The sequence below is a fragment of the Acartia tonsa genome, chromosome 11 (genome assembly GCF_053477335.1).
Source record: "Acartia tonsa isolate MP-2025a chromosome 11, ASM5347733v1, whole genome shotgun sequence".
In the NCBI taxonomy this organism is placed as follows: Eukaryota; Metazoa; Arthropoda; class Copepoda; order Calanoida; family Acartiidae; genus Acartia; species Acartia tonsa.
Window position 1 is genome coordinate 2,323,896 of NC_137270.1, and position 27,674 is coordinate 2,351,569.

The 27,674-nt window shown below is 29.8% G+C and overlaps 1 protein-coding gene across 1 annotated transcript in view; it reads right to left on the bottom strand.

The window, feature by feature from the left end:
* Nucleotides 1–27,674, bottom strand: part of LOC145331580 (potassium voltage-gated channel protein Shab-like) — a 133,290-nt gene that overhangs the window by 100,707 nt on the left and 4,909 nt on the right. The window contains exons 3-4 of the mRNA XM_080176325.1: nt 16,783–16,899; nt 11,171–11,253 (exon numbers count right to left, since the gene is read on the bottom strand). Of these exons, the coding sequence (XP_080032451.1) occupies nt 11,171–11,253; nt 16,783–16,899 (200 nt within the window). The remainder of the gene's footprint in view (nt 1–11,170; nt 11,254–16,782; nt 16,900–27,674) is intronic.

A 27,674-nucleotide genomic window follows, 5' to 3' on the forward strand; every position in this document is an offset into this window, starting at 1 on the left:
TCTAAAGGGATAAGACAATGGCCGATAAATTGAAGTACATCCCTAATGAATTTTGTAGAAAACAATTCGTGGTAGAGACGCTTGGACACCAACTATTCAAAGTTTAATAGAAGTCAGCGAATAATAAAGTGTTATTATTAAAGATTTGGGACTAGTGTAATAAACAGCTCAATATCCCCTCCCTCCCTGATGTAGGTACTGAAGGTGGAGAGGCTCTTTTTGCAATAATTTATTTGCTCTTTTATGCATTAAATAAAAAGATTCCTGTGCAGATTTGACAGGGAGACAGGGATTGATAAGTGAATTTTTTTTATAAGAAAAAATATTTTTAGGGAAAAGATTTATATGATTTTTTGTAACATACAGTAAATATAAGTAAACCAGTGATCTAAAGGGATAATAAAATGGCCGATAAATTGATATACATAATCCACAAAATTACCCCTTCTGTAGATTAAAATTAGGGGTTGAAACTTAATGAATCTACAAATAAAAATTCACCAAAGTCTCAAAAGTTGTTAAGCCAACAAATAAGAAACCGTTATTTTTATACTGTTGAGACTAGTGTACTATATATTTCATTGTCATAGTTTGTCATAATATAGTCACAGCTTTTTTTGACACATGTGTTGATAATATGTCATGAAGACTTTATTTTCAAGTATGGCTTCGAAACCAATTAATATCCACTCGATTAGAGCTGTTTCTCAACCATGCTGAAAAATCATGTATAGCATCTTATCGGAATTTTTTTCCCATATATACAATGACTGATTAAAATCTTATAATTTTGATTTTTAATGTCCGCAGAAAGCTGTCTAAAACACGATCTGATAAATAACTATTATCTCATTTACTTATCGTTATATCTCTGCCATTTTCAATTATACAACTTATATCTATTGCTGTTTGCTTAATGCTATTAATATTTATTGAGAACAAGGACGTTCACATTCGCACATACATGGATTAGAAGATGTTAAGAGACTGCAATGATTTTGATTAAATTTTATAATTTTGTGTGTTTATTCATGCCTGTCAAGATCTCATTCACTAAAATATTTTTAATTAACAAACATTTAACATTCTAAGCTGGTTTTGCATATGACCCTCTAAAGACAAACAGCCCCCCGAAAGAAACTTCCCCACAAAATATATGTATAAAAATATATTTCAAATATTCTCTAGAAGCTACGGACGTAACCGTTGGTAGTAAAATATGAAGTTGGTGGTTGAATTTTACTATTAATTTGTTAATAATGTAATGTAACTGCATATTAATGTGTATCAAACGCTTGCTTTAAGTCAAAAGAACAACATTTACAAAGTCTACGGGTATGGAAAGGCAGCAAAATAGCTTGAAACTATCCTTGGACCTATGTTAGGCTTGCCTAAAAAAGATAAATTACTACTGATAGAACTGTTTATGATTTTATTTTAAAACATTTTAAGACTCTAAAACGTTGAACAAAATTTATGATTTAGACTAAACCATACCATAACTACGATGTGCAATTAATTCCGCTGATATCTATCTAATCTATTTGCAAGAATCAAAAAGGATATGACAATAGTCGTTAAATTGATTTACCGTACATTCCCAATGATGATCCACAAAATTACCCCTTCTGAAGATTACAATGATGAACCAATAAAACAAATTTAAGTAAAAGTAACCAAAATTGTTATACCAACAAAAGAGATTGATGAACCAATAAAACAAATTTAAGTAAAAGTCCCCAAAATTGTTATACCAACAAAAGAGAAAACGTTATTTTAAAACTTTGTTGACTAGTGTAATACGCAGCCTAATGCCCACTCCCTCTCTGATTTGCTATTGTGTTTTTTTGCGCGCTAATATCTAACAAAATGCGAATGTGATATTATGCAGAAGTGAATACACATCTATAGATCAGAGGAAGGGGATATTGGGCTGATTATTACACTAGTTCCCAAAGTTTTATATCTATATTATTTAGCTCAACAACGTTGGGGACTTTTATTGATATTTGATTAAGTGTTTAAATGTTTCAACCACTTATTGTGATCTACAGAAGGGATAATTTTGTATACAATCATTAGGGATGTAAATCAATTTATCTACCATTGTCTTATCCCTTTAGTTCTCTGTCTATAAATGCCATCTCCTTCCCAGTTATGAGAAAACGATAATAAAATCATTTTTCTTTGAAAACAGAAAAATACTATATTTTCCGTCAGAAAATGAAAAATTGTAGATATATTTACCAAAATTTATATATATATATTAAAGATATATTTTTACAACTGCGAAAATATCTTTTTATCTTGTGGGAATGCAGTTATTTTTGATGCGTAGTATCTATAAATGTCATTTATGTTACTTATATCCTGTTTGTCTGTACCGAAGGATCTCGCTAACCGCTGAACCGATCGGGTTCTCCTTAACAGGGTAGATTCTCATAGGTTCTGGGAAGGTTTATAACTATTTTGAGGGAGGGTACCACCCTCCCAAGAGAAATCACAATAAAATCGAAAAAAATTGAAATATTTTCGCCGCACAGTGTTGCTAGCGTAGGCGCGCTGCGTAGAGACATGAATTTAACAGCTGATTGACCATAGACAAATTATTTCTCAAATTAGATATTTAAAAAAAAAGAATTTAAATGCCACTAGTGTCCTCTAGGGGCGTAACCGCTAGTTGGTAGATAAAGAATTAAATGTATAGATGTATTACCCAGACAACTACCTGGCCCAAGTGGTGGAGTGCCATTTTCGCTGCTAGCAAATTGCTTTCTGCTCTTTTGTAGCGACTTGCCCGTGCTAATATTTCCGACGCTATTGACTGATATTCAAGACCCAATTGAAAGTCGGCACAGCCTCCCCCCCCCCCTCCCTAGAGTGAATAAAGTTACAATTGCTTGTGCCCTCTCTATTATTTTACTTTACTGCTGAAGATCAGTGAAATTATTGCAAAGTTTGATTTTGATACAACAGCTATTAAAAGCAATTTCATAAATTTTATTGACATTTTATTCTAAGATCGTCATTCATATAAAAATGTAGTCTAGCTCCTTATAGTGTCTCCAAAAATATGACGTCAATCTGTATAGTTCTGTCAAACGTTCAAACATTTGTCCACTTTTTTTGAAACACTCTAAGAAGTTTCATAAACCCCATTATAAATGGAAATCAATAAAATGCTAACCCCAAACTGTCCCAGATTTGAGCAAGAAGATTCCTGTGACGTCATATAAAAAGGGAAGGTTGGAAGAAAATCTCTTCCCTTTTCTCCCATCTCTTTTGAAGAGATTTTCTTCCCCCCTTCCCTTTTTCTTTCCCGAAACGTATATGACGTAACTGGAATCGTCTTGCTCAAAACTGGGACAGTTTGGGGTTTGTCCTTTTTTTTAAATAAGATAATTTCATCCACATAAAGTTAACATTTAAATATCATAACCATAAATAATAATATTTTGATTAACAGCCAAATTATTAATGCCAAAGAGTGAAACATGAATACAAAGTTTGTTAGAAACTACAAGGGAGAAGGTTAATCTACCCCTTTTGCCAAAAAAAGGAGGGTATATATATTAATCCCCTTAGTGTTCAACCCCTGTAAACTTGACTTGACAGGGGTCTGCATCCCGTTGATAAAACCCCTAAAATAGCCAAAGGGGGTGTTAAGGTGAAAAAGGCACACCACCCTTGACCTCACTTGGGCCCTTCGGGTATAACAAAACTGGTTTTAATCTTATATTTTTTTATTTAGATATCTGTGGAAAGCAGTCTGTAATACGACGCGATATAAAACTATCCTCACAATAAACAAACATTCATATGAAGAAAACAATATCCGGCCAGCCATCAAATTCAATGGAGAGGACTTTTTCATTCTTGTTCCTTAAAATATTGTCTTTTCTGCAAATGTCATTGTTATATGACAGGGGAAATATCTAGTTTTTTTTGCTCTACAAAGCATTTATTATTTGGTTAACTAAACAATATGTTACCTATTCAATGGGAAAAACAAGGACAATTGAGTCTTAAACAGAGCGAAGTTAAGGCAATAGCTGATAAATTGATATACATCCCCAATGATGATATCTAGTAGTATAATTAGTTAGAAGTATTTATATTTAACTTCATGAAAGAAAATTCACAGAAGTCCCAAAAGTTATTAAGTCAACAAATAAAAAAACGTTATAAAAAAACTTTGGGGACTAGTAAATTAAACAGCCCAATGTCATCTCCCTTCCTGGCTTAAAAGACTGACAGACAGAATCACCTTAATGTAAGTCCTATAAAGTAACTTCGCTTCTGAAGAAAAGATAATGTAGTAAAAAGATAGTTATATTATTATAGTTTTATCTTTACAAAGCATTTATGATTTACAGAAAGAGAGAGGACAATGGGCTGTTAATTAAACTAGTCCCCAAAGTTTTAAAATAACGGTTTCGCATTTGTTGGCCTAACAATCCTATGGATTTTTATTGAATTTTATTGGTTGGTTCTTTTATTAGAGTGTCCAAACATTTCAATTACTAATGGGCTGTTTATTAAACTAGTCCCCAAAGTTTTATAATAAAGCTTTCTTTGTTAGCTTACCAACTTCGGGGACTTTTGATTGGTTAGTAAATTATGTTGAGTATTTAAAAATTTCAAGTTTGTTTTAGTCTACAAAAGGTGTAATTTTGTGTTTCATTATGTGTGTTATACATCAATTTATCAGCAATTACCGAGCAATTGTCTTTAGAGCCCGTTTAGTTAATATGACAATAATGATTTTTTCTATTGAACAAAATCAAGTAAAAGTGATATGTTACACTGCCATTTTTTATAATCAACGGCAGAAAGGGATATGATAAGTGTAAAATCTTTCCTCCTTCCCCACTTATTCTAATATAAAAAAGTGGTTTTTATTTTATAAACAAGGATGACAGCATCCGTAAAAGCGAAGCACTGAAACGGTATGACTAACAGACATTAACACTTGCATAGTGTCAGAACTGAATAATCAGAATATAAGTGTATAAGAGTCGAAGAATTGTAAACCAACTTTTCATTTTTTAGATTTAAAAGAAAAATAAAAAAAAATTTAAGGGGATTTTTTTTTTTGGGGGGGGGAGGGGTAGTCGACCCCACTATTAGTTGTCACACCCCCCAAGAAAATAGTTATAAAACTTCCCGGGACCTATGAGAAGCTACCCTGTAAAGCGGTAAGCGAGATCCTTCGCAACAAACAAACAGACAAACAAACATCGTTCTACTTTGTATTATAGATAAACATGAAGAATTTTGTACATTAGAATAAGTGAAAAAAAATACATAACTATCAATTTTACATTTAGTTTATTACTTATTATAGAAAAATTTTAACAAAACTAAATTGATATTTTTTTTTTAAAAATTATTCAATTTAGTAATGGAAAGAAAAAAAAAATAGATGATTTTTGAGATACAAAAAATCAAGATGACAATTTCATTTTTCTTATCATACTCTAAAGGGAAACTAAATGATCTTGCTTATAAGACGTTTGACAAATTTGCTATAATGGGATAGCCATGCATTTAAAAGATTTTAGTAGGGAGAGGGCGAGAGGGGGGGGCTGGAGGTGGATACTAGTTATTTATAGCTTTGTATTGTAGACAGCTTTCTGAGGATGTAAAAGAAAAGTTATAAAATTTAAACCAGTTTTGTTAGCTCCTACGAGCCAAAGGCCCAAGCTAACAAAACTGTGATTAATTTTATGGTTTTCACTTTAAGAATCTTTAAAAATTTTCTGCAATAAGAAGCTATACATTTTAAAGTATGGCTGAGAACCGGTTTCAATTTAGCGGATATTAATCGGTTTCTAAGCCACACTGGAAAAATTTATCTGATGTTCGTTTTTTTATCTAAAACTCGAACACATACATCCATTTACTTGAGAATAAAATATATTTTCAACAATTGAAGTTTCTTTTTTTTATCAATTTGCCAGTAGACAGTTTTAGGACATAATGTTCCAACTAATGTGATCCTCAAATCAATTATCACATAAGGAAACAAGGGCGTGCACATAATTTTTGATTAGGGGGATAAAGTTGGGAGTACGTTTAATGGTTGTAGTAAAAGGGGTATTTAACCCCCTAAAACTTTAAAACCATTCATTTAACTCCAACCGTTTTAACAACATAATTTTTTGGTTTAAACATGGCCAATGACAATTGCCAAGAAAAGGTCAAAGCATATAGCTTCTACTTAAATTTAAACCCATTTGGATACTTTAAATAATTTTGATTATAAAGATTGGTTGCTATATTTTGATCAGGTTTAGACTTCCAGCTGTTTGTTTTTAATTGTGAAAGGTTGATTTTAATGAGGCTTACGGCTGGCTGCTGATCCTTGCAAAAAAACTAAAAAGTATATAAAAATATTTCTAAAGAATATAGCAATCATTTTGTGCAACGTTCTAATCGTACTTTTAAGGCCATATGTACTTTCCTACTATTGTCTTAATTTGTCCTTGTTTGGAAAATAATAATAATAATAATAAAGATGATACTGATCAATTATTATTTATTATTTGCAATAATTATTCGTAAACGTGCAAGACATAATTTTATGATAAGACATATAAAAATAAAAAAGCGCGAAAAAAACCATTAGTATAAGAAAAGCATTCTAAATATTTTATGTATTATTCCTAATTTATCTTATACTTGTATGCTTATCTTTATTTTTTCATGGAGCAACACACATCTTTTATTTAATTTTCACAGTTGCTATTTAAGATTAAAAGCTGAAATTTCAGTTGAAGACATCATTATTTTTTAGGTTATATTATGTGATTTAGAGCAAAATATTTATTTATGTGTTGATAAATTAGCTTCTGCTATATAAATCACTTTGACTGTTTGCCCATTTATAATTTATTGTGCTTTGCTACTTATGGATGTTGTTATCCTTGTTTATTTTACAGAAACATATTTATATAGATATGATATGCATATAATAAAGCAGTATTAATCAGGGATCTAAAGGGATAAGACATTGGTCGATACATTGATGTACATTCCAAATGATGATACACACAATTACCCCCTCTGTAGCTTATAATCAGTGGTTCAAACTTTTGTACACTCACCTTAATGTACTAACCAATCAAAATTCAATAAAGGTTGTCCAGACAATGAAAAAGAAAACTTTATTAAAAACTTTGGGGACTAATATGTATCCTCCCTCCCTGACATTTTAGAGCAGAATTGATAATGAGATTTTTTTTGCAGAGGCCATTCACTTGCTTGACCCCAATCTAAGATGATGGGTTCTAAAGATAATTGGTTACATAAAAATAACAGTAGTCTTTTAACCCTTGCAGATCGGGCCCCAGTTAGCACCTTAATAGATCAGGGGGGGGGGGATAATTTTGCCCATCCCTCCATCTCAGCTCATGTTAAAGATAGAGACATCAAATTTTTTTCTGGTGGTTCATTCGGATAAAATTTAAAAGACTTAAAGCAAGGGGGGAGGGGGGTAAATTTGAAGGTAAATTACACTTGTACCAAAGGGTTTATGGTAACGTTATCTTATTATTTGGCTCAAAAACTTTTAGTGCTTAATTGGATTTTAATTTATGGCATGTATTTATACAATATCTTATCCCTTTAGATCCCTAACTCTAGCTTGTTATGTACAAGTATTATCCTCGTTATTCTAATTTAGGTGATATTGTTGGTATGTAATGTGAATAATTAATATGTTGTGTATTTCTAATGTATATATTATAACTTAGATCTTACACCAGATTTTCATGTTCTGAAATAAAGTGGAGCTTGCAGAGGGCTAATATAACAGTTCCTCCCTTCCACTCTCTTTACCATCCCCTTCCCTCCTATTTGATGAAGTAACTGACCAATAAACGAGTTCCATGTTAGCAATCTAAATTTACAACAATTTTCCCCCTGTCATAATATAATATAAATGTATTCTACATCAATTTACATATTGCTGTATATTTATAGAAAAATGAAATTTCGGATCATGGAAAGAAAACGAAGCAGTGGGTTTCGTCTTATTTTAACAGTAGGTTTTAATAGGTTATTTTAGGTGAGGTAAAGGTTGATAATTGCAGGGGCTAAACATTGGAGAAAAGATTCAGTGAAAAATCGACGAAAATACTGTTGTAACATCTATTTCTTAGAAAGCAAAGTTATACTCAGGGGGGGAGGGGACATTAGGCTGCTCATTACACAAGTCCCCAAAGTCTTATAATAATGTTATCTTATTCGATAGCTTAACACTTTTGATGACTTTTATTGAATTTTGATGAAATTTTGAAACACTTCTTGTTATCTGCAAAAGGGGGAATTTTGTGTATCATCACTGGAGATGTATATAAATTTATCAGCCATTGTTTTATCCCTGGTTGTAAAATGTAAATAGTTGGAATTTACTGACAGTAGCCAGGACTAGCTATTCTAACAATCAAATCTACAAAAAAAATCTCGAAACCTTTAGAAGTAAAGTGGGAGAATATCTTGTTTCTTCATGTATCTGAAGACGGGTGGGTAAGAAGAGGAGGAATAAGGGTACGGGGGTTGTGGGGAAATTTTCCTTTAGATTTGTTTGTCAGAATCACATTCCCTTTTCCCTGTATAGTAACAGCTTTGATAAGGTTGCAATTGTTTTGTTATTGTAAATTATAAAATATTTATTGGAACCAGCTGTTAACTGGCTTACTCTATGAACTCCCAGGGGAGTAATTCAGAGAATAGGAAGAGAGAATATTAAGCTAAAACCAATGCAACATATGTAAGTGTCCTTTCATTACAACAAGGCCTTTTGTAGCTAAAACACTAGGGCTCGGCAGCCGCGACTAAGCCTCAAATTAAAAACCCGTTGGATGCTTTTAAAAAATGTTTAAAACGTTGAATTGCTATATTTGGGTCAGACTTCCAGCTGACTTTTAAAAATGGGAAAGGCTGAGTTTCCTGAGACTAACAGGTGTATGACGCTATGTTGCCTAGCCCTCTAAAATAAGCTTCAAGTGTAATGAATATTTGGTCGCTCCTAAAAAGGGATTTTAAAAGATAAAAAAAATATCTCAAAGTATACCCATAAATTTATTACTAATGGACTACTTTTTTCCCCATTTTGATAAAACATTCGGTAAGAATAGATCACGTTGAAAGAGGTGTGTATTGTGGTAGTAATATCAGGGATCTAAAGGGATAAAACAACCATAAATTAATGTGAATCCCCATTTATAATACACAAAATCACCTAATTTTGTAGATTACAATTATTGGTTGAATGAAATGTAACTGAATGAACCAACCAATCAAAATTTAATAAAAGTTTCAAAAGCTGTTAAACCAACGAATAAGAAAACGTTATTATAAAACTTTGGGGACTAATGCTATAAACATCACAATGTCCCCTCCACCCTGGGTGTTCATTGTGGTAGTAATGTACATATTACTACATTATGCTTAGTATGAAGAATAATACACTTTACTAATGTATTATTTTGTTAAGTATAAGTATATCTCCCTTAATTTTTTATTTTAAATAAAAAATTTGCATACCATATTTTTTTTACAAAAACTCTTAATGACATATTAGTTCTTAGATATATCCCAAAATATTTCTAATATTTTTATCCTATTGTATTAAGTAGTAGGGTTTTTATGCCTGATGCTTAAGATTTCAATAACTACTGAACTGAATAAGTTCTCCATTTCAGAGAAACTTCATAACTAGTAACTTATATGCTTTGAAGTTTATGCTTTTTTTCCTATTAATTTTGATTATTTTATAAAGTATGCTATTTTCCAATTACTTGTGTTTTTTTGTTAGACTTAATTTGTTTGTTATATGTATATGTGACATCGATTATAGCCTAAAACCTGGTTCAATTTAGTAAACCTGGTTCAAAACCATTTTATTGATCTAAGCGGACATACAAAAATATATTTTGTTACTATAGCTCATTGTACAAAGACTTGATATGATTATTGCATGAAGAAAAGCTATAGCATTATTGCTTTAGACAGAACTTAATATCTAGAAGAAATAGATAGAAAATGTAATAAAACAAGGATGACAACATCCATAAAAGCGGAGCTCTGAAAATGTAGAACAAGAGTGCCAGAACTGAAAAAGCAGAATATAAATGTATAAGTCGATACAAAATTTAACAGGTTTAAACGTTTGGACACTCAACTTATTGAACCAACCACTTAAAATTCAATAAAAGTCCCCAAAATTATTAAGGCAACGAATGAGAAAATGTTATTATAAAATTTCTAGGACTAGTGTAATAAACAGCCCAATGTCCCATCCCTCTCTGCTAAAATGTAATGATGGATATATACGGATATTTTTATGATAGAATAGCTACTCTGATTGTAGTAATAAGTAGGACATTAAATAGAATCTAGCACACAGTTGATAGATTTAGAAAATAATATTTTATAACTAGAAATTTTTTTTTGATTGCAATTTTTATGTGTAGATATATACTTTTTTTTTAAAAATGTGATTAAAATATTATATCTAACTTTAGAAAAAAAGTTATTCTTTTTTACGACATAAATTGCTTCATATGAAAACATTTTCCTTGACATACATGTTAACAATCCTAAGATTTGAGTTTACTTTTGAATCTTGAAAAGGTAAATAATAATAAAGTATAAAGTCAACTATATTTAAATAAATAACGTCTTTGATTTCATTAAAAGTATCAAAATGAACTTTTACATTAACATCTTTTTCTTCTGCTTTTATTCCTATCAAATAACATATCCATCAAATTATGATTGTATGGAAGGAAAAACAACTTTAGCAATCATGTTATTAGAATAATTGATAACATGCGAAAAAATATTATTATATTAATCATTTATGTATGAATCATTTTATGACATAGTTATTTTCTATCTATCTATTTATACTATTTGATAGATATTTGTGTAGATATCTAGCTGACTTGCATATCCTTATATAAATAATATCTATACATTTTTTTATTTATTTATCTATCTTTTATAAAAATGTTTCTATGTCTGTCTGTCAATTTTTTTTTACCTGAAATGATTTCAACTAATATTTCTTAAGGTCCTAATATTTATTTCACTATCTATCGGTATGTTTGTATGTCTGTTTGTCTATCTATCAGTCTTTCTGTATGTCTGTAATGCTCACCTGTCAAAGAAATATTCTGGTATCTCTCCCTCCTTGTACAGATCGCAATATTTCTCTATTTCTGACTTCTCTGTACAACGAATCTGAAAAAAACATTTAAATTAACTAAAAAAATGATAATTGTTATTTATCGCATCATATTATAGACAGCTTTCCGTAGATACTAACATGAAACAATTATAAGATCAAAATTTAGGATTTCTGTTTTAATATTCGTGGACAATTGTCTGTAATGCATGATGCTATACATGATTTTTTAGTATGGCTGAGAACCGGTTCTAATCCAGCGGATATTTAGTTTTGATGCCATACTGGAAAAGCGCAGCTTATGCGTACGAACATCTATAATTTTTATCAGTGGTGATCATATGCTATTAAAAGATATATTAAAAGATATAAATGAATATTTATAACGATAATAAAAATAAATTTCTGAAACTATATAAAACCTAGGGCAGCTAAATTATATTTGCATTTTATTGCATTATAATTTACTGATTTTCCTTTAATAATAAGAAGACTTATAAATATTATTTAGTAATTTGAAACAAAACTATCATCATTTTGCAGAATGCGCCCACTTTATCCTTGAGAATGTATAAGTGTATTGTATATGCACCAGAGAACTAATGGGATAAGACAATGGCAAATAAATTGATGTACATCCTTAATGATGATACATACAAATATCCTTTTTAGATTACAATTAAAAGTTTTTAACACTCACATTAATAAATCAAACAATTCAATTAAAGTCCCCAAAGTTGTAAATTCTACGAATAAGAAAACGTTATTATAAAACCTTTGGGGGACTAGTGTAATAACAGCCCAATGTCCCCTACCTCCCTGGAATGTATGAGTGTATATGCACACACAATTTTCAAGAGTAGTTACTTTGCATAGGATAGGGGTACAAGGGGCAATTCAGTTAAATTGTAGAATTATTAGATAAGATAATATAAGATAAGATGTATTAATGTGCCAAATTACGAAATTATAGCAGTACATACAACAGAACCGAAGGCTGTTGCTAATAATTAGGATAGTACATTATGATGTGGGTGTCTGTTTGTACGTCTGTCAATTTGTCTGTTTGTCCAATTAAGGTTAAAAAGGAGAACATAATGTGGATATGTGCTCAAAGATCTACTCTGCTCACTAAATGTTTTAAAATGGGATATGACAAGCAAAATATGGCTGCAATAATAAGTATTCCTTGTTCTTGCACGGTATAGCACTGCTTTCTCAATATTTTGTATATTAATATACAAATGATTTTGCATATAATGTAATGAATATCAAAATTTTCATCTTTTTGTCTTCCTTTCTTTCTCTCTCACAATAGTTTACATTATATTTACTTAAGATCTTAACATCTTATTTCAATACTCCTTACATAATTAAATGAATTAAACCAACACATTGTTAAACTAAACATGACATTACTCTCCACTCAGAATGATTTTTTTTAGCTTTTTTTTATTACTGTACATAATCTTTCTGATTAAAGTTTGTAAAAATGTAAATATTTTATTATTGAAAACTTGTTTACTGTACAAGGTGTCACTGTCATTTACAAAATTGAACAGAAAAAAAAAGTTACGTAAAATTCTCAGAATCATTTCTAGAATATAAAAAAGGAATACTTATCTTTAAAACTTCTCTATAAGAAGTGCAAGTCTAATTGTCAATATGGAATAATACATTTGTAACTGAATCAGAAATTACTACAGTGCTGTTTAAGAATGACATACAAATATTTTAGTTGATTTCCCAATTAATGTGTGTAATAAAGCACTAATGAATAGTTAGTCTTAGCTGATGTTAGTAATAGTATTATTGTTGAGCTAATTATCATTATTTGCCTTGTTTATGGTTGACAGAATAACTCTTTATAGGGAGAAAATAGAAAAAAGAAAAGATATGGATAAATTAATTTTAACAATAATGTTTTCTGTCTTTGGAGCTAGATATAAATAAATGTATCACAAACATGATGAATAATTAATGGAATACCATTAAAAATCATCCAACTCATAGAAAACAATTTTAGAGATTTTATAATGTTTTTTTTACTTTAAAAACATTCTTTTATAAAAACTTTTTATTTATTTTTTTATTTTTTCTCAGATTAAAACAGACCAAAGTAATTTATAAAATTCTATGATTTTATTTCTAAATAAATAATCAAAACTTGCTGATTTGAATTTTTGTGTTTTGATATACTGGATTCAACCGTTTTTATTAGCAAAGCTTCTCAATAATTTGTGTAGTCTACTATGTGATTTTCTTGGCTGCTATATAAGATAAATTGCTGTTTCTTTCATGAAGATACTCTTACAGAAAATTACTTGGTCCATCAATATGACGGCCTTGCTACGAAAAAAAACAAATATATTTTTTGTATAGTTTCTGTGATTTAATAATTATTATTTTGTTTTAGAATCATCTTACACTTTATATCATAATCATTTATTTCATGAGAGTGAAATTGCTTCACTCTACCCTACAAAATAGGAAATATCCTCTTATTGTTGTTTAGATTGCCTCCTTTCCTTGCTTAATATGTTTATATAATTTGGCGGATTTTCACATTTATTTTTTAAAAAGTTCTAAATTTTTCCTATGTATTGTTTCTTTAACATTAATTTATAAACCTTTTAATTTTAGTTAAATGTGTTGGATTTTTTTTGTGAAAACTTCCCAATTTTATGCGCAAAAGTAAAAATGTACTGTTTTTTTTGTTGTTATTTTAGCATCATTGTTTATATTATTTATTGCGTCGTCAAATACTTTGTCATAATCAAAGTGCTGTTAAATAAGTTTTAATTTATTATTTAAATAAAAAATAAAATCATATATAAAAACAGAGTTTTCAGGTAATGATTGCAACATTTAAAACGTTTTATTCAAAATTTGAAAATGTTTCTTTACGATTATGATAAAAATGCAGCTAAATAATTTATTATGTTATGTTTTTGTCCCTCATTACTACAGATAAAAATAAGTAAATCAACATTATCCAGCTTGTTTATAAAGTACCATGATCTCCTTATTGTCTTTTTTAAACCGTACAGTAGATTATTGTTATTTTTTCCATACTATCGAACACGCCTCATTGAGGCCTCTAGTAGCACTTTGTTAAGGGGAAGGGAAGGTTTTTTTTAGGGGGGGTGGGTAGTTATCTAGGGGAAATTTTTCTTGGGCGTGTGGTTGCACCTTCCCACCATATCGATCCAGCGGTTAAGGATAGATAGACATCCTGCTACTTTTATATAAAGATTGAAAATGAGCTGTTTAGAATCATAATTGTCCATATCGAATAAAGTTTGCTATTTCATTATCATTATTCTTGGTTAATTTTAAGCAAACAATCAGGAATCTTAAGGTATAAGACAATAGCTGATTAATTACTGATAAACAAAATTACCCTTTCTGTAGATACCACTTATTGGTTGAAACGTTTGGATACTTAATTTTATGACCAAACCAATCAAAATTCAATAAAAGTCTCTAAAGTTGTAGAGCCAACGAACAAGAAAACGTTATGATAAAACTTTGGGAACTTTTGTTGTAAAGAGCCCAGTGTCCCCTCCTTCCCTGGGAACAATCCTCCTTTGCTAATTGTTTCAAATTAAACCAAATTATAGGGAATTAAAATTAAATTATTTAAACCCATACAAATGAGAGAATTGTGGAAAACATATTTTGGTTGAAATAAAATTTATTTCTTTTTAAGATACTAGTAGATACGCCCTTAGTGGCCTCAAGAGGCATTTACGGTGGAAAGGGGGGGGTGGGGAGGGATCTTGATATAAGACATGGTGATTACTAGGACTGTTAGGCATAATTTAAAAAAAGTATAAATAAATTTATCGAATAAGTAACATCGAATTTTGAATTTTTTGAATAACACGTATGGCATTAATTGACCTTATAAATGCCCTGCAAGTAACCGATTACTATCCGCAGGATTAGAACCAGTTCTCAGCAATACTGAAAAACCATAAATAGCATCGAATTACAGACAATTTTCGAATATTAAGATAAAAAATTTAAAGATTAATAATAGTTTTGTTAGCCCGGGCGTTCAGTCCCTCAGGGCTAATAAAACAGGTTTTAATACTCACGAAAACGATGCGATAGATACCTATTATTATTTATAAATCTTAGGAAATAAAGATATTTATAGACATATTGGTAAACAAAGAGATAGTACAACATATTTATTTCTAAGTACTTATATTCATAGAGTGCTAATAATATACTCAAGTTTTATGTAAATACTTCTCATTATTTACATTATATTATTATATGTAGACTTTAGAAAACTACATATGTATCCTTATGATAAAGTAAAAGGATCTCTGTCTGTGTCTACTCTGGTTTTCTTTTACAGTGAGCTTCTCATATGTCCTGGGAAGGTATATAACTATTTTGGGTACCAACACCCTCCTAGGAAAAATCGCCGAAAAAAAAACAAAAATATTTTAAAGTGGCGCCAATGAATAAACCCTCGAAAAAGAAACAACTGATCTTTAAAAAAAACAATTTTTTTTTATTAGATATTTAAAAAGATCACTTTAATTGCAACTAGAGGCCTCTAGGGGCGTAGCCGGTAGTAGGGGATATTTGAATATTATTGAAGTATGAAAATATTGGCTTAGCTATCTTTTTAAAGATTTTTTTTTACAAAATAAGATAATCTTGTTCTTAAATCTTTTTTGGGCTTATACTGTATATTATTTTCATTTACAGTTTTATGTTTTATATCTTGTTTTTTTATATTTCTTTAAGAAAATTGAGATTTTATGATAATTCTACAAGTTGTATAAAGTCCTTTCAATATTTATCATTCTAATCATGGAGGGAGGGGACGTTCGGCTTTTTATTACACTAGTCCCCAAACTTTTATAATCACGTTTTCTTATTAGTTAGCTAAACAACTTTTTTTTGAATTGAATTGAATTTGATTGGTTGGTTTATTCAATTGAGTGTCAAAACATTTCAAGCATCATTTAACTACAGAAGGTGTAATTTTGTTTATCATCTTTTGGGATGTACATCAATTTATCAGCCATTGTCTTATCCCTTTAGATCCTGCATCTTAATAGTGAATCTTATAAAAACTAAAACACTATTTCCTCTATTTTTCTAAACAGTTAGAGTATTTTGGTTTTCGTGTTATGGTTTTATTTTCTTGTACAGAATTAAACATTTTTAAAGGGAAGCTTTTCTGCAATTAAGATAGGTCGTCCGTCAGTCTGTACGCTTGCACGGATAGATATTATGTCTAATTAGATATGTAAGAATTGGCATAGAATTGTCAAGCTTTAAATTATGCTTATCAAGCTTTTAATTATGGTAACATTGGGCTTTTCATTTCACTAGTCCCCAAATTCTTATAAAAACGTTTTCTAAATTGTTGACTTAACAACTTTGGAGACTTATTAAATTTTGATTGGTTGGTTCATTAAGTTTAGTGTCCAAACGTTTCAAACACTAATTGTAATCTACAGAAGGTGTAATTTTTTGCATTATAATTAGGGATTTACATAAATTTTTCGGACATTGTCTTATCCCTTTAGCTCCCTGAGAATAACTGCACTTACCATTGAGCTAAGCCTAGAGTTGGGCTGGTTGACAAAATTTCTGGCCATAACATAGAATTTCCGTCCTCCTATGTTGAAACAAACCAGGTCATCAGAATTACTTAGGTCTGTTATCCACTGATAAAAATATATAAATTAGAACAAAATGGATGGTTGTATGGATGGATTGATGGATGGATGGATGGATGGATGGATGGATGGATGGATGGATGGATGGATGGATGGATGGATGGATGGATGGATGGATGGATGGATGAATGGATGGATGGATGGATGGATGGATTGATGGATGGATGGATGGATGGATGGATGGATGGATGATTAGATAAATGGATGGATGTATGGATTGATGGATGGATGGATGGATAAATGGATGATTAGATAAATGGATAGAGAGATGAATAAATTGATAAAAAAGTTAAATAGATGAAAAGTTAAAAAGATAATAAGATAGTTAGATAGATAATTAGATGGATAGATATACAGATGATGATATGAATGTGTTGACATACACGAGTAAGCAAATATATAAAAAGTCTTTTGTTTCTCTTTTTCATATTGTTTTGTTTGCTGCTCATTTGTGAACTTATTTGTGTTTGTATTGTGTCTCACTATGCGGGAACTTTATTATCTATAATGCAAAGTAGAACGATGTCTGTCCGTTCGTCCTTCCGTCTAAAGCTTAAGATATCGGTAACCGCTCAACCGATTGGTCTCTTCTCTTCAGGCCCCGAGAGCATCTAGGGCCAAAGCAACCATGAAAAAAAAATGTAATATTTTGATATGATATTCTATAAGTGCTTATTTTTGTTATGATAAAAAAAACAGGATTTTTTAAGAGGAAATTTGAACTTTTCTTGGTTACTTTAAGTAACTTTTTAAAATTAAAAGTTTTAGTTATCTTATTAGTTTTTGTCAGAATATTTTTATGTGTTCTTTGTTGTTTATATGTACATAGCAAAGAATAATTATTATATTGTTATCAAACTGAAGGTCAAATCAATTCTAAAATAAAAGAATGCAGTAGAAATTTTGTATGGTCAAATTAGAGCCATACCTTTCATTTCTAGTTAGGTGTCACATCTCCAAGGTTCAATTGTGCCTTTATCTTAAAGAACTAACTATGAAATGGCAATGAGTTGCACTGGTTTAAAGCAACCTAAAAAACACCTTGTCAAAAATGAACAAAATATTTTTGAACGTTTATGGAAAAAATACTTCATTTCTTTGTAAAATATAGTTATCTTTTGATATATATATAAAAACTAAGTAAGTACCTAACAATCTAACTATTGATAAATGTTCTATGGTGACTATATTGTCTAGAAACACACAATTATACAAAAAAAACTTGCATTTTCTTTTCTTTTATTCTAACAACCAGAATAAGATTACAATTCATTTTATAACTTTTTAAAGATTTAATTTTTCATATTTTTAAAATAGTATCAAATAACAAAGAAAATATATAGATATGTATTACAACATATTCATTCAAAAAAATGATATAGTTACACATATTCGGATAATTTTATAAATGGTTTGGTACTTTTGAAACCTAGGGTGGCTGCTGCAAAAGCAGAAAATCATGCAAAGATTAAACATAAAATGAAATTTAAAGATATTGTCTACTATATTCGACAGGTTCTTCCCTTTCCTTTATTTTATAAATGAAATCAAAAAGAAGCTTGTTCACCAAAAAATATTAAGCTTAACAATAAAAATTGTATACAAAAGGTACACTAATTTTTTTTCTGGAAATAACATTTTTAATCAACTTCTTTAGTTTATAGATTAAATAATATGAAATAAAAATTATAATCTTATTTTACTTCTTTATATATTGAAAAGTAAATAAATACAGGCTCTAGTATTCTGAATATATCTGAATACTTTAACTTGTCTGTATTTAGATTATGTTTCCTCATAGAACAAATCAAATAGAAATCTGAAGACGTCTTTGTTATAGGCTGATATTAAAGGCTTTAAGTAAAACTGTAAATAGTTATATTTTTAACTTAAATGCACTAAATTTACTAATAGCCATAAAAATTTATGTTTTGTTATGTACAAAGTAAGCATCGGATGAAATTTTTATTAAGATATTGTAAGATTTTAAAGCAAACAATATAGGATTGTTATAAAATATAATTTTTTTTAACTTTTTGGTTGTCTAAACTATAATCTCAGTCTCACTGATGCTTCAAAGTCAGTTTTCTTTTTTTTATTTATTTATTTTTTTTTTCTGAATCTATTACGATTGTCTTTCTTAAAGATGAACTTTTTTATTGTATAACTTCAGCCTTACAAAGAGTATTATTAATTGCATCCTAAAAATTTCCACCTCTTTGATAGGATGACCTTTGTCTGAAGGCTATAATTTTCAATGTTTATGTATTGTGCCTGTTTGAGACAAAGAATTTTACTCACCCTTAATGCGCACATAAGAAAAGTTTTATTATCTTTAGTTTTGACATGGTTTGAGTCAAAATTAAAGCAAATTACATGTTTCTTTAATTTTTAGAATTTGAATCTACTAGGTAAGTATTCTAAGTGTATTATTCTATGTGTTATGTTTCCTGCAACAAAATCTAGACAGAATAAATTCCATAGAATGGGGAAAATTGCACAGGATTATTTAGATTTTCTTAGAATATTCCATTGTTTTGGATAGAAATTCAGAGAAATAATTTTGGTACATAGTAGTATAAATATAGTAAGAGTTAAAAAAAACTTTTCTGCTAGTCTAATGTTATTAGTCAAAACTTATAGATACTAAGGTCTCAGGTTTAGTTATAGTGATATAGTTCAGGTTTAGGATTATTGTTTACTAGCAGCCAAATTACTGAAGGAGGGAGAAAGGATCCAAAAACTTAGATTTAAAAACAAAAAGTAAAATAAAATCTGCCAAGGACCTAAAAAGAACTAAAAAATAAGTTGTATGAGTATAACAATCAGATCTTTTGGTATAAAGAGACTGACAGGCATCCTATCTTTTTTATGCAAAAATTATATTCTGATTTATAAAAGTTTTTTTTTAATACTTATTCATTTTTCTGCAAAATTTTGACTGTCAAGGCTATTCAGTATAAACCAAATTGTTATGATTTTTCAAAATTCAGTTTTTTAATTGAATAATACTGTGTGTTTAATATGATACTCTTAATGCATAGATTCAAAAACATGATAAATTTTTTATTATCCAAAATAATATTTAACTTTATTTTGTTTGTGCCTTAACTACCAGCGAAAAACTTTTTTTTTCTCACAAATAATTTTTTTTATTGTCAATAAAATTTGTGGAAAAATATCATTTGAATTAAATGATATTTTATTTTATATACAGTTGAGTAATTTTACTAAATGCCATAGCTACAAAGTTCTTGCAGACAATAAATAAGCTACTGAAACATAAATCTGTATGGTTATTCATATATGAGATGACAAAGAATGATAATGATGAAATTTAATCAATTTTGTGAAGATGAAAAGAATTTAAATCCCACAATGTAAATTAGATTTTTCTCTGCTCTAGTGCGCTAGAACAAAAAGTTTATTAGATATAGAGTGACAAATCATCCATGGACCTGAAGAGATAAGACAATGGATGATGTACATCCCCAATGATGATACGCAAAGTTTTACATATCTGTTAGGTCAAAAATTTCTGATACTATATTTAAATTTTGATTCAGCAAGTCCAATTTATTGTTCATGAAATATGTTTTATAGTGATCTTTCTTTTTAATATTTTTTGCAATTTTTATTCAAATCTACCCTCTAGCCTGACACCTCTGTATGTTGAGGAAAGATATGAAATCCTAATCTAATTGATCAATCAGAAACTTTAATATTAAATTATATAATTTCAAAAAGAATTTTGATGTCTACTTTCAACAGCAAAACTATTTTTCTTTTGTTATATGTTTGAAAGTCTTTAATGCAATAGGTGACGTTTTATTTCTGTTTTCTTTTGTAAACTACTTATTTTCTATTTTGGGCTGTTTATTACACTAGTATCTAAAGCTTTATAACAACGTTTTGTTATTCGTTGGCTTAACTTCAGTGAATTTTGATTGGTTTGTTTATTAAGTTAAGTGTTCAAACAATTCAACCACCAATTGTAATCTACAGAAGGAATTATTTTTTGTATCATCATGTGAGAAGTACATCAATGTATAGGCCATTGTCTTATCCCTCTAGATCCCTGACTATTTTGTAATTTTTGTCAAAACTACTTTGTGTTGTCATAAGTAAAAGTGAAAGTGCTACAACATAAATAAAAAAGTTATTATTAAAGTTCTGATAATAATATGATAATTGGTAAAAACAAACTTTTCTTATTTTTAGCTTTTCATGCAAGAATTGTTGTGCATTAACTTCCGCATATAATCACATGCGCATAGTTTTTGCAAAGGGCACAATACCAAAAAAAGAGTTGTTGTATAATACTACTAGCGGCTACGCCCTTAGAAGCCTCTAGGGGTACTTGATTAGGGGAGAGTCGAATTTGATAAACCAATATCATATTTTAGATTTTAAAAGAAAAAGTAAAAAAAATTGTTTTAGAGGGGTGTTTATTTTTTTTTTTGAGATGGGGTGCTCCCTCATTTTTAATTTCAGTTAAAAAAATAAAGATTTTGGGAGGGGTTTTTTCTTCTAGGGGCGATTTTGGTACCCTTCTCCAAAATAGTTATAAACCTTCCCGGGACCTATGAGAAGCTACTCTGTTTAGTAGAACCTGATCGGTTCAGCGTTTAGCGAGATCCTTCGGTATATAAAACATCCTTTTACTTTATTATAAGAATAAATAAAATTACAATTGGGTCTTGCACCAGATTTTCATGTTCCTACTGGATGAACGAACTGACTAATAAATGTGTTCCATGCTAAATTGACGATAATTTCACACTGTCATAGTATAGACGTATATTTTCCGTAATAGTTGTATAATTATGAGTTACTCTTGTGGATCATGACTGTCATTGCAGTTCTGTTAATAAAATTATGTGATAAAGAGCGTCATTTATTTTGTGTTATTCAGTAAAGTTGGGTGTTGGTTGTAGTAAAATGCTCTTATTAAGTCAAATTGTTCTTAATTATAATCATATGTATAGATATGAAATGGTCCATATTTAAAAAACAGTTTGACTTAATAAGAGCATTTGACTATAACCAATCATCTAACTTTACTGAATAACGCAACATAAATTACGCTTTTTATCACATTTTTCTATAATCAGAACTGCAATGACAGTCCTAGAACTAATTACGCCAAAAAATGACCCTTTTGTTAAAGTGAATGTACAACACAAAAATTATTTTATTGTACAGTCTGTCTTAAGCAAAAGTTTTTTTTATGCAGGAATTTCCTTCACAAAAAGTAAGAGGGCTGAAAATCACGTAAATCAAGGTGTGAGGAACACTAAGTGTTAAGACAATGACATATAAATTTATATATCTCGCCACTGATGATACACAAAATTACCCCTTCTGGAGATAAAAAAGGAAGTGGTTGAAAATTTGGACACTCAATTTAATGAACCAACCAATCAAAACCACAAAGTTGATGAGCCAAGAAGTAAGAAAACGTTATTATGAAACTTTGGGGACCAGTGTATTAATTAAACAGCCCATTGTCCCCGACTTCATTCTGGGAACACTATAAAGAAACATTTCAAAGGTTAAAATCATAAAATCATCTTTCTAAAAAATTAAATTCAAATAGGATTTGCAATTGAGAGAAATACTATTAGAATATAATTTTATTTTAATCTTTAATTATTTACCCGCTAAAGACGGGTTCTTGACAATAAAGTTAAATATTTTTTGGGTTACTCTAATATTACTCTAGTGGATTTGATATTTGATGTCTTAGATTTGTACACCTTACACTACATGATTGAGATATCTTATTAATGATCACATCCCCATCGCAGTTTCCTTGACACGACTCTTCATTGGGTCAATGAAAATCAACCATGGGTGTGGTGTGTATTAACACAGCCATTTAGCCAAAGCAACTTGTTAGCAGACGAAAAAGTCATTGAAAAAGGGAAGGAGGTAGTTATCTCTGTATTTGTCTATACTATAGATATGTTGTTACAAAATTAACAAGGATAATGACGAAGTAATGACCAGATGAAAAATTTAAATATTATTAGAATACATTTTGAGTAGTCAATTTATTTAAAGCATAGTAAGAAATGAAACAATGACAATCAAATATTTTTCTGCAATATTCTATTATTCTTGTTGACCAAATGTAAAAATCATCTTTAAATAATACAGAGAAATAATGCATTTATAACAAGAATTTGAGTTGATACTAAACTTTAAAAAAGATACTGGAAAAACAATTTCCAAGATAAATGTCTATTTAACAAAACAAAATTATATACTTACTAAAATGACAGTAAATAATTCCTATACCTCAGACTGTAAGGTTTATTTGTAACCTTTTCTTTTCTGTCAAGTTTTGAATAAAATTCTCCCTGTTATTAAAAAAAATCTCCTGATACTTGTTTACAAAGCTAAAAGCTAAAAAGATACTGTTTACACAAATCTCAATAACTATAAAAATAGTTTTCTCTAAGATCCTTAGAATTAACTTTTTCTTCTCTTTTTTACGCTCTTGCTAAACCTATAGGGGAAAATCAATAAATAACTTTAAAATGATAAAATCAAAATTGTAACTAAAAAGTTTATTTTAAGAATTAATTTTGAGAATTTGATGACCTTTATCCCAAATGCATAATTTGTTTCTATTTTACGAGATAAAAATTTAATAAAAATTTTGTAATGTTTTTTTTAGAGCTTCATTCATTTATTTGCTAGATTTACAAAAAAAAAAATGAGTACATACATTTAAGTTTTTAACAAAGAAAAAACATAATTTACTTATTTCTTTTAAATTGAATTAAAAAAAATGTGGTTATTTTTCTATTTGCCTATTTAAGTTTTAAAAATGTTTTTTTTAAGCAAAGGAGATTTTACGTATTGTATTCTTCCATTTAACTTTGATGGTTGAGCTAAGTTCTTGTATATAATATGAAGATATGTGTATCAATTCAGGTAGGGAGGGGACATTGTGTTATTTATTTTACTTGTCTTTAAAGTCTTTTAATAACATTTTCTTTTTTGTTGGCTTAACAACTTTGGGGGTTTTCTTAAATTTTGATTGTTTGGTTCATTTAGTTGCGTGTTAAAATTTTTTAACCACTAATTGGGTTGTAAAACAACTTTTTGGCCATCCATTTAGATCCCTGGTATCAAAATCTACATATATGCATGTTATAAATGAATGAACAATGGGTGATAAACTATTCTAGCCCAAAAGTCTTATATGTTAAATCATGCCTGTTGTAACTATTAAATGCAGGAGAGGTGGACTGGAATTTATTTTAACCGAGTTTTAACCCTTCCTCAGGGATCTAAAGGGATAAGACAATGTCCGATAAATATATGTACATTGTACATACCCGATAAAGATACACGAAATTCCCTCATATGTAGATTACAATTAGTGGTTGAAATGTTTGGAGATTCTAATTAATAAACCAACAAATCAAAATTTAACCCTTAACGGTCGGGGGTATGACAAATAACTGAGAGTTGGATTTTTTTTTGAATATTTCCAATCTGGAATGAACAGCTCATTGTCCCCTTCCTCCCTTGTATGAATGTGTATCAAAATCTACTTGAATTTAACCAATTAACTTGTCTAAAACAAGAATTTAATGGATAACACACCCAAAGAACCTTGCAAAAAAAACAGAGAGAGAATTATACTAGTCCACAAACTTTGGGGACTGAATTTTTATTTGTTGGATCCCTAAGTTGAGTATTCGAACGTTTCAACCACTAATTGTAATCTACAGAAGGGGTAATTTTGTGTATCATCATTGTCTTTCATATTATAGTCTGCCCTTAAAAACGTCAGCAAAATTTACTGAATTTATTTAGTAAAATAAAACAGAAAATTATTTTTTTTTAATTTTGAAAAACAAACTTATTAGTATCAGTGGCGTGTACAGGAATTTGCCTGAAAATTATAGTACTCTCCCTAAAATCAAAAATTGAGGGGTTTAAGAGGGGTGTAGGGGGTTCACTCTCCTCCTGTACGTTTTGATTTATATTTTTAATTATAAGAATATTATCCCCTTTAAATGCTTTTTTTAAATTTAACTTAAATAATAGTTATTTCTAGCATCGTATTATAAACGGCTTTCCGCGGATATAGAATGCACAATTATAAGATTAAAACTAGTTTTTTAGCCCCAAGGTGCCGAAGACACCGGCTAAAAAAACTGGTTTTAATCTTTTGATTGTACATTTTTATATTCGTAGAAAGCTGGATATAATACGATGCTAGACATAGTTGTTTCGTATGGATGAGAACCGGTTCCTATCCACCGGACTCGAATGAATACGAGAAAATGTCATTTTATCTCTTAACTAGGATCCTAAAATGTAGAGAAATATTGAGGAAAATGTTTGTAAGCTGTTTCTTCATCATAGTTTGAATAATTTATCTGTTAATGGACTCCTGGCTCTAATTAATATAATCACATAAAATACATAAGAAAAAAGTAGACGGAACCAGGAATCTAAAGGGATAAGACAATGGTCGATAAATGCTGATACACAAATTTACTCCTTCTCAAGATTAAAATTAGTGGTTGGAATGTTAAAAATCTTAACTTAATGAACCAACCAATCAAAATTCAATTAAAGTATCCAACAAATAAGAAAATGTTATTATAAGACTTTAGTGTAACAAATAGACCAATGACCCCTCCTACCCTAAGTTGAAATCTCATTGGTTAGGGGTGTAAATGACAGCAATATTTAATAACATTACATCCAACTAATTAAAATTAATAGCTTCATAAAGGACACTTAACAAGTGTAAGCTTTTTATCACCAATTTAGCGGGTTCCTTAAACATCCCCCCTCCTCCTTAAAAAATACCTGAGATGAAAGTCATATTTGTTTATTTATTACTTTAGGTAAGATTATGCCAGGTTATATTGGTTAAAGAATAGTTCCGCAGGGTTAGGTTCACCTCCAAGGGCAAAAACGACCTCCTGTCCTTATTCTAATTTATTTCAAAAATTAAATGGGGCTGGTATTATCGGTGCGTAATAGGCCCTTTGTGTGAAACCACCAGGAAATCTCCCAAGAGTTTAAATAGGTGGAAAATTTAAACCCCATAAGTTTATCTGCAAAGACCTCCGATTCATTAATGCATAGTTGATTTTAAACAATTGGTTCAGAATAAAATTCCAACCCTATATCTGTATGTCTCTGAATCATATAAAGAGATACTTTATTAATTATGTATGCAATTAATTATATCAACATGAACTTGAAAGTATCAAGTATAAACACTCACAAATAAACAGGGATCTAAAGGGATAAGACAATGGCTGATGAAAATATGTACATCCCCAATGATTATACACAAATTACCCCTTATATAGATTACAATTAGTAGTAGAAACGTTTTGACATTCAACTTAATGACCAACCAATCAAAATTCAGTTAAAGTCTTCAAAGTTTAAGTTGGGTGTCCAAGCTTTTCAACCACTAATTTGTAATCTACAAAAAGGGTGATTTTGTGTATCATCCTTGGAAATGTACATTAATTTATCGACCATTGTCTTATCCCTTTAGATCCCTGGTAAAAGCAAACTCTAATGGGGAATTCTTGTTGCTTTTCCTAATACTGTCAAAGTTTTATATTTTTTCTAAGACTGTAAAGATGCTATATAATTAGATAATTAGGAGCTTAATGCAAGTAATAAGAGAGGTAATTATATCCTGACTTAATGTTCTTATTTTAACTAAACTTTTTTTTCCTTATTTTTTTTAAAAACAGTACAAAGAAAGGTTTATAATTAATTTAATTCAAAGCAAAATTACTATCACCTCAATACAAAAAAAATGAGCACTTCTTTTTGTCTTAACAAGTTACTTCGTCCCTAGCGTCTAGGGAAAGGCAAGGAAAATAAGAATATAAGTTTTTATAAGTATAAAAGGATTGCAAAAGTATCCTTAATAATGGGTCAATTAAATAAGGTTTTTATGTGGATAACCTATCCATATACAGGGTGGGGCAAATAAGACCGGACAAATTCTAACTTCTAAACAAATGAACATAAAATCGTTAATTTTAAAGACTTTATTGAATTTTAAAAACTGGCAAGCAAAATAGGTATATGACTATTATATTATTCACTAAAATTGCCGCCAGCCTTAATCACCGCCTCTACCCGCCTTCTCAACCGCCGGCAGGTCCAGGTCAAAATGTACCTGTCCAAGCTGGCGTAGTTCTCCTTGATAGTGGCAATGAGGAAGGTCTTTGTGGTATGGGCACGTCTATTGGTGCATGCTTTAAAGTAGCCCCAGGTCAAAAAGTCAATTGAATTAAAATCGGGCTGTTAAGAGGCCACATTTCCTTAGGAACGTGAGTAACCGAAGGGTCAAAATTCAACCAACTTTCAAGCTATCCTTATACACGGAGGCTCTTATTTGGACCACAGTTGAGCTAGAACGACGTTCTATACCAATTTGGAAATAGCATGAAGTTTCAGCTAGAGTTGTCAGCGTCAAAATGTCAAAATAAGTTTTAAAGTTCAATATGGGTCCCTGAAGTCAAGAACCGAGAAATTTTCACGAATTTTCACGGTTTTGTGACGTTTTTTACACCTCAAAATCTGCCCCGTTTTACTTTGCTGGAGTACTACGTCCAAGCCATTTGAACATATAACATTTGAACATTTGAACATATAAGCGGCCAGCTCGTTGTACATGACCATCTTTGTCCAAAGATTTTTTTGTGCTAAAAGGTCATTACCTAAGCTTTTTATAGTGGGGTCAAACGTCC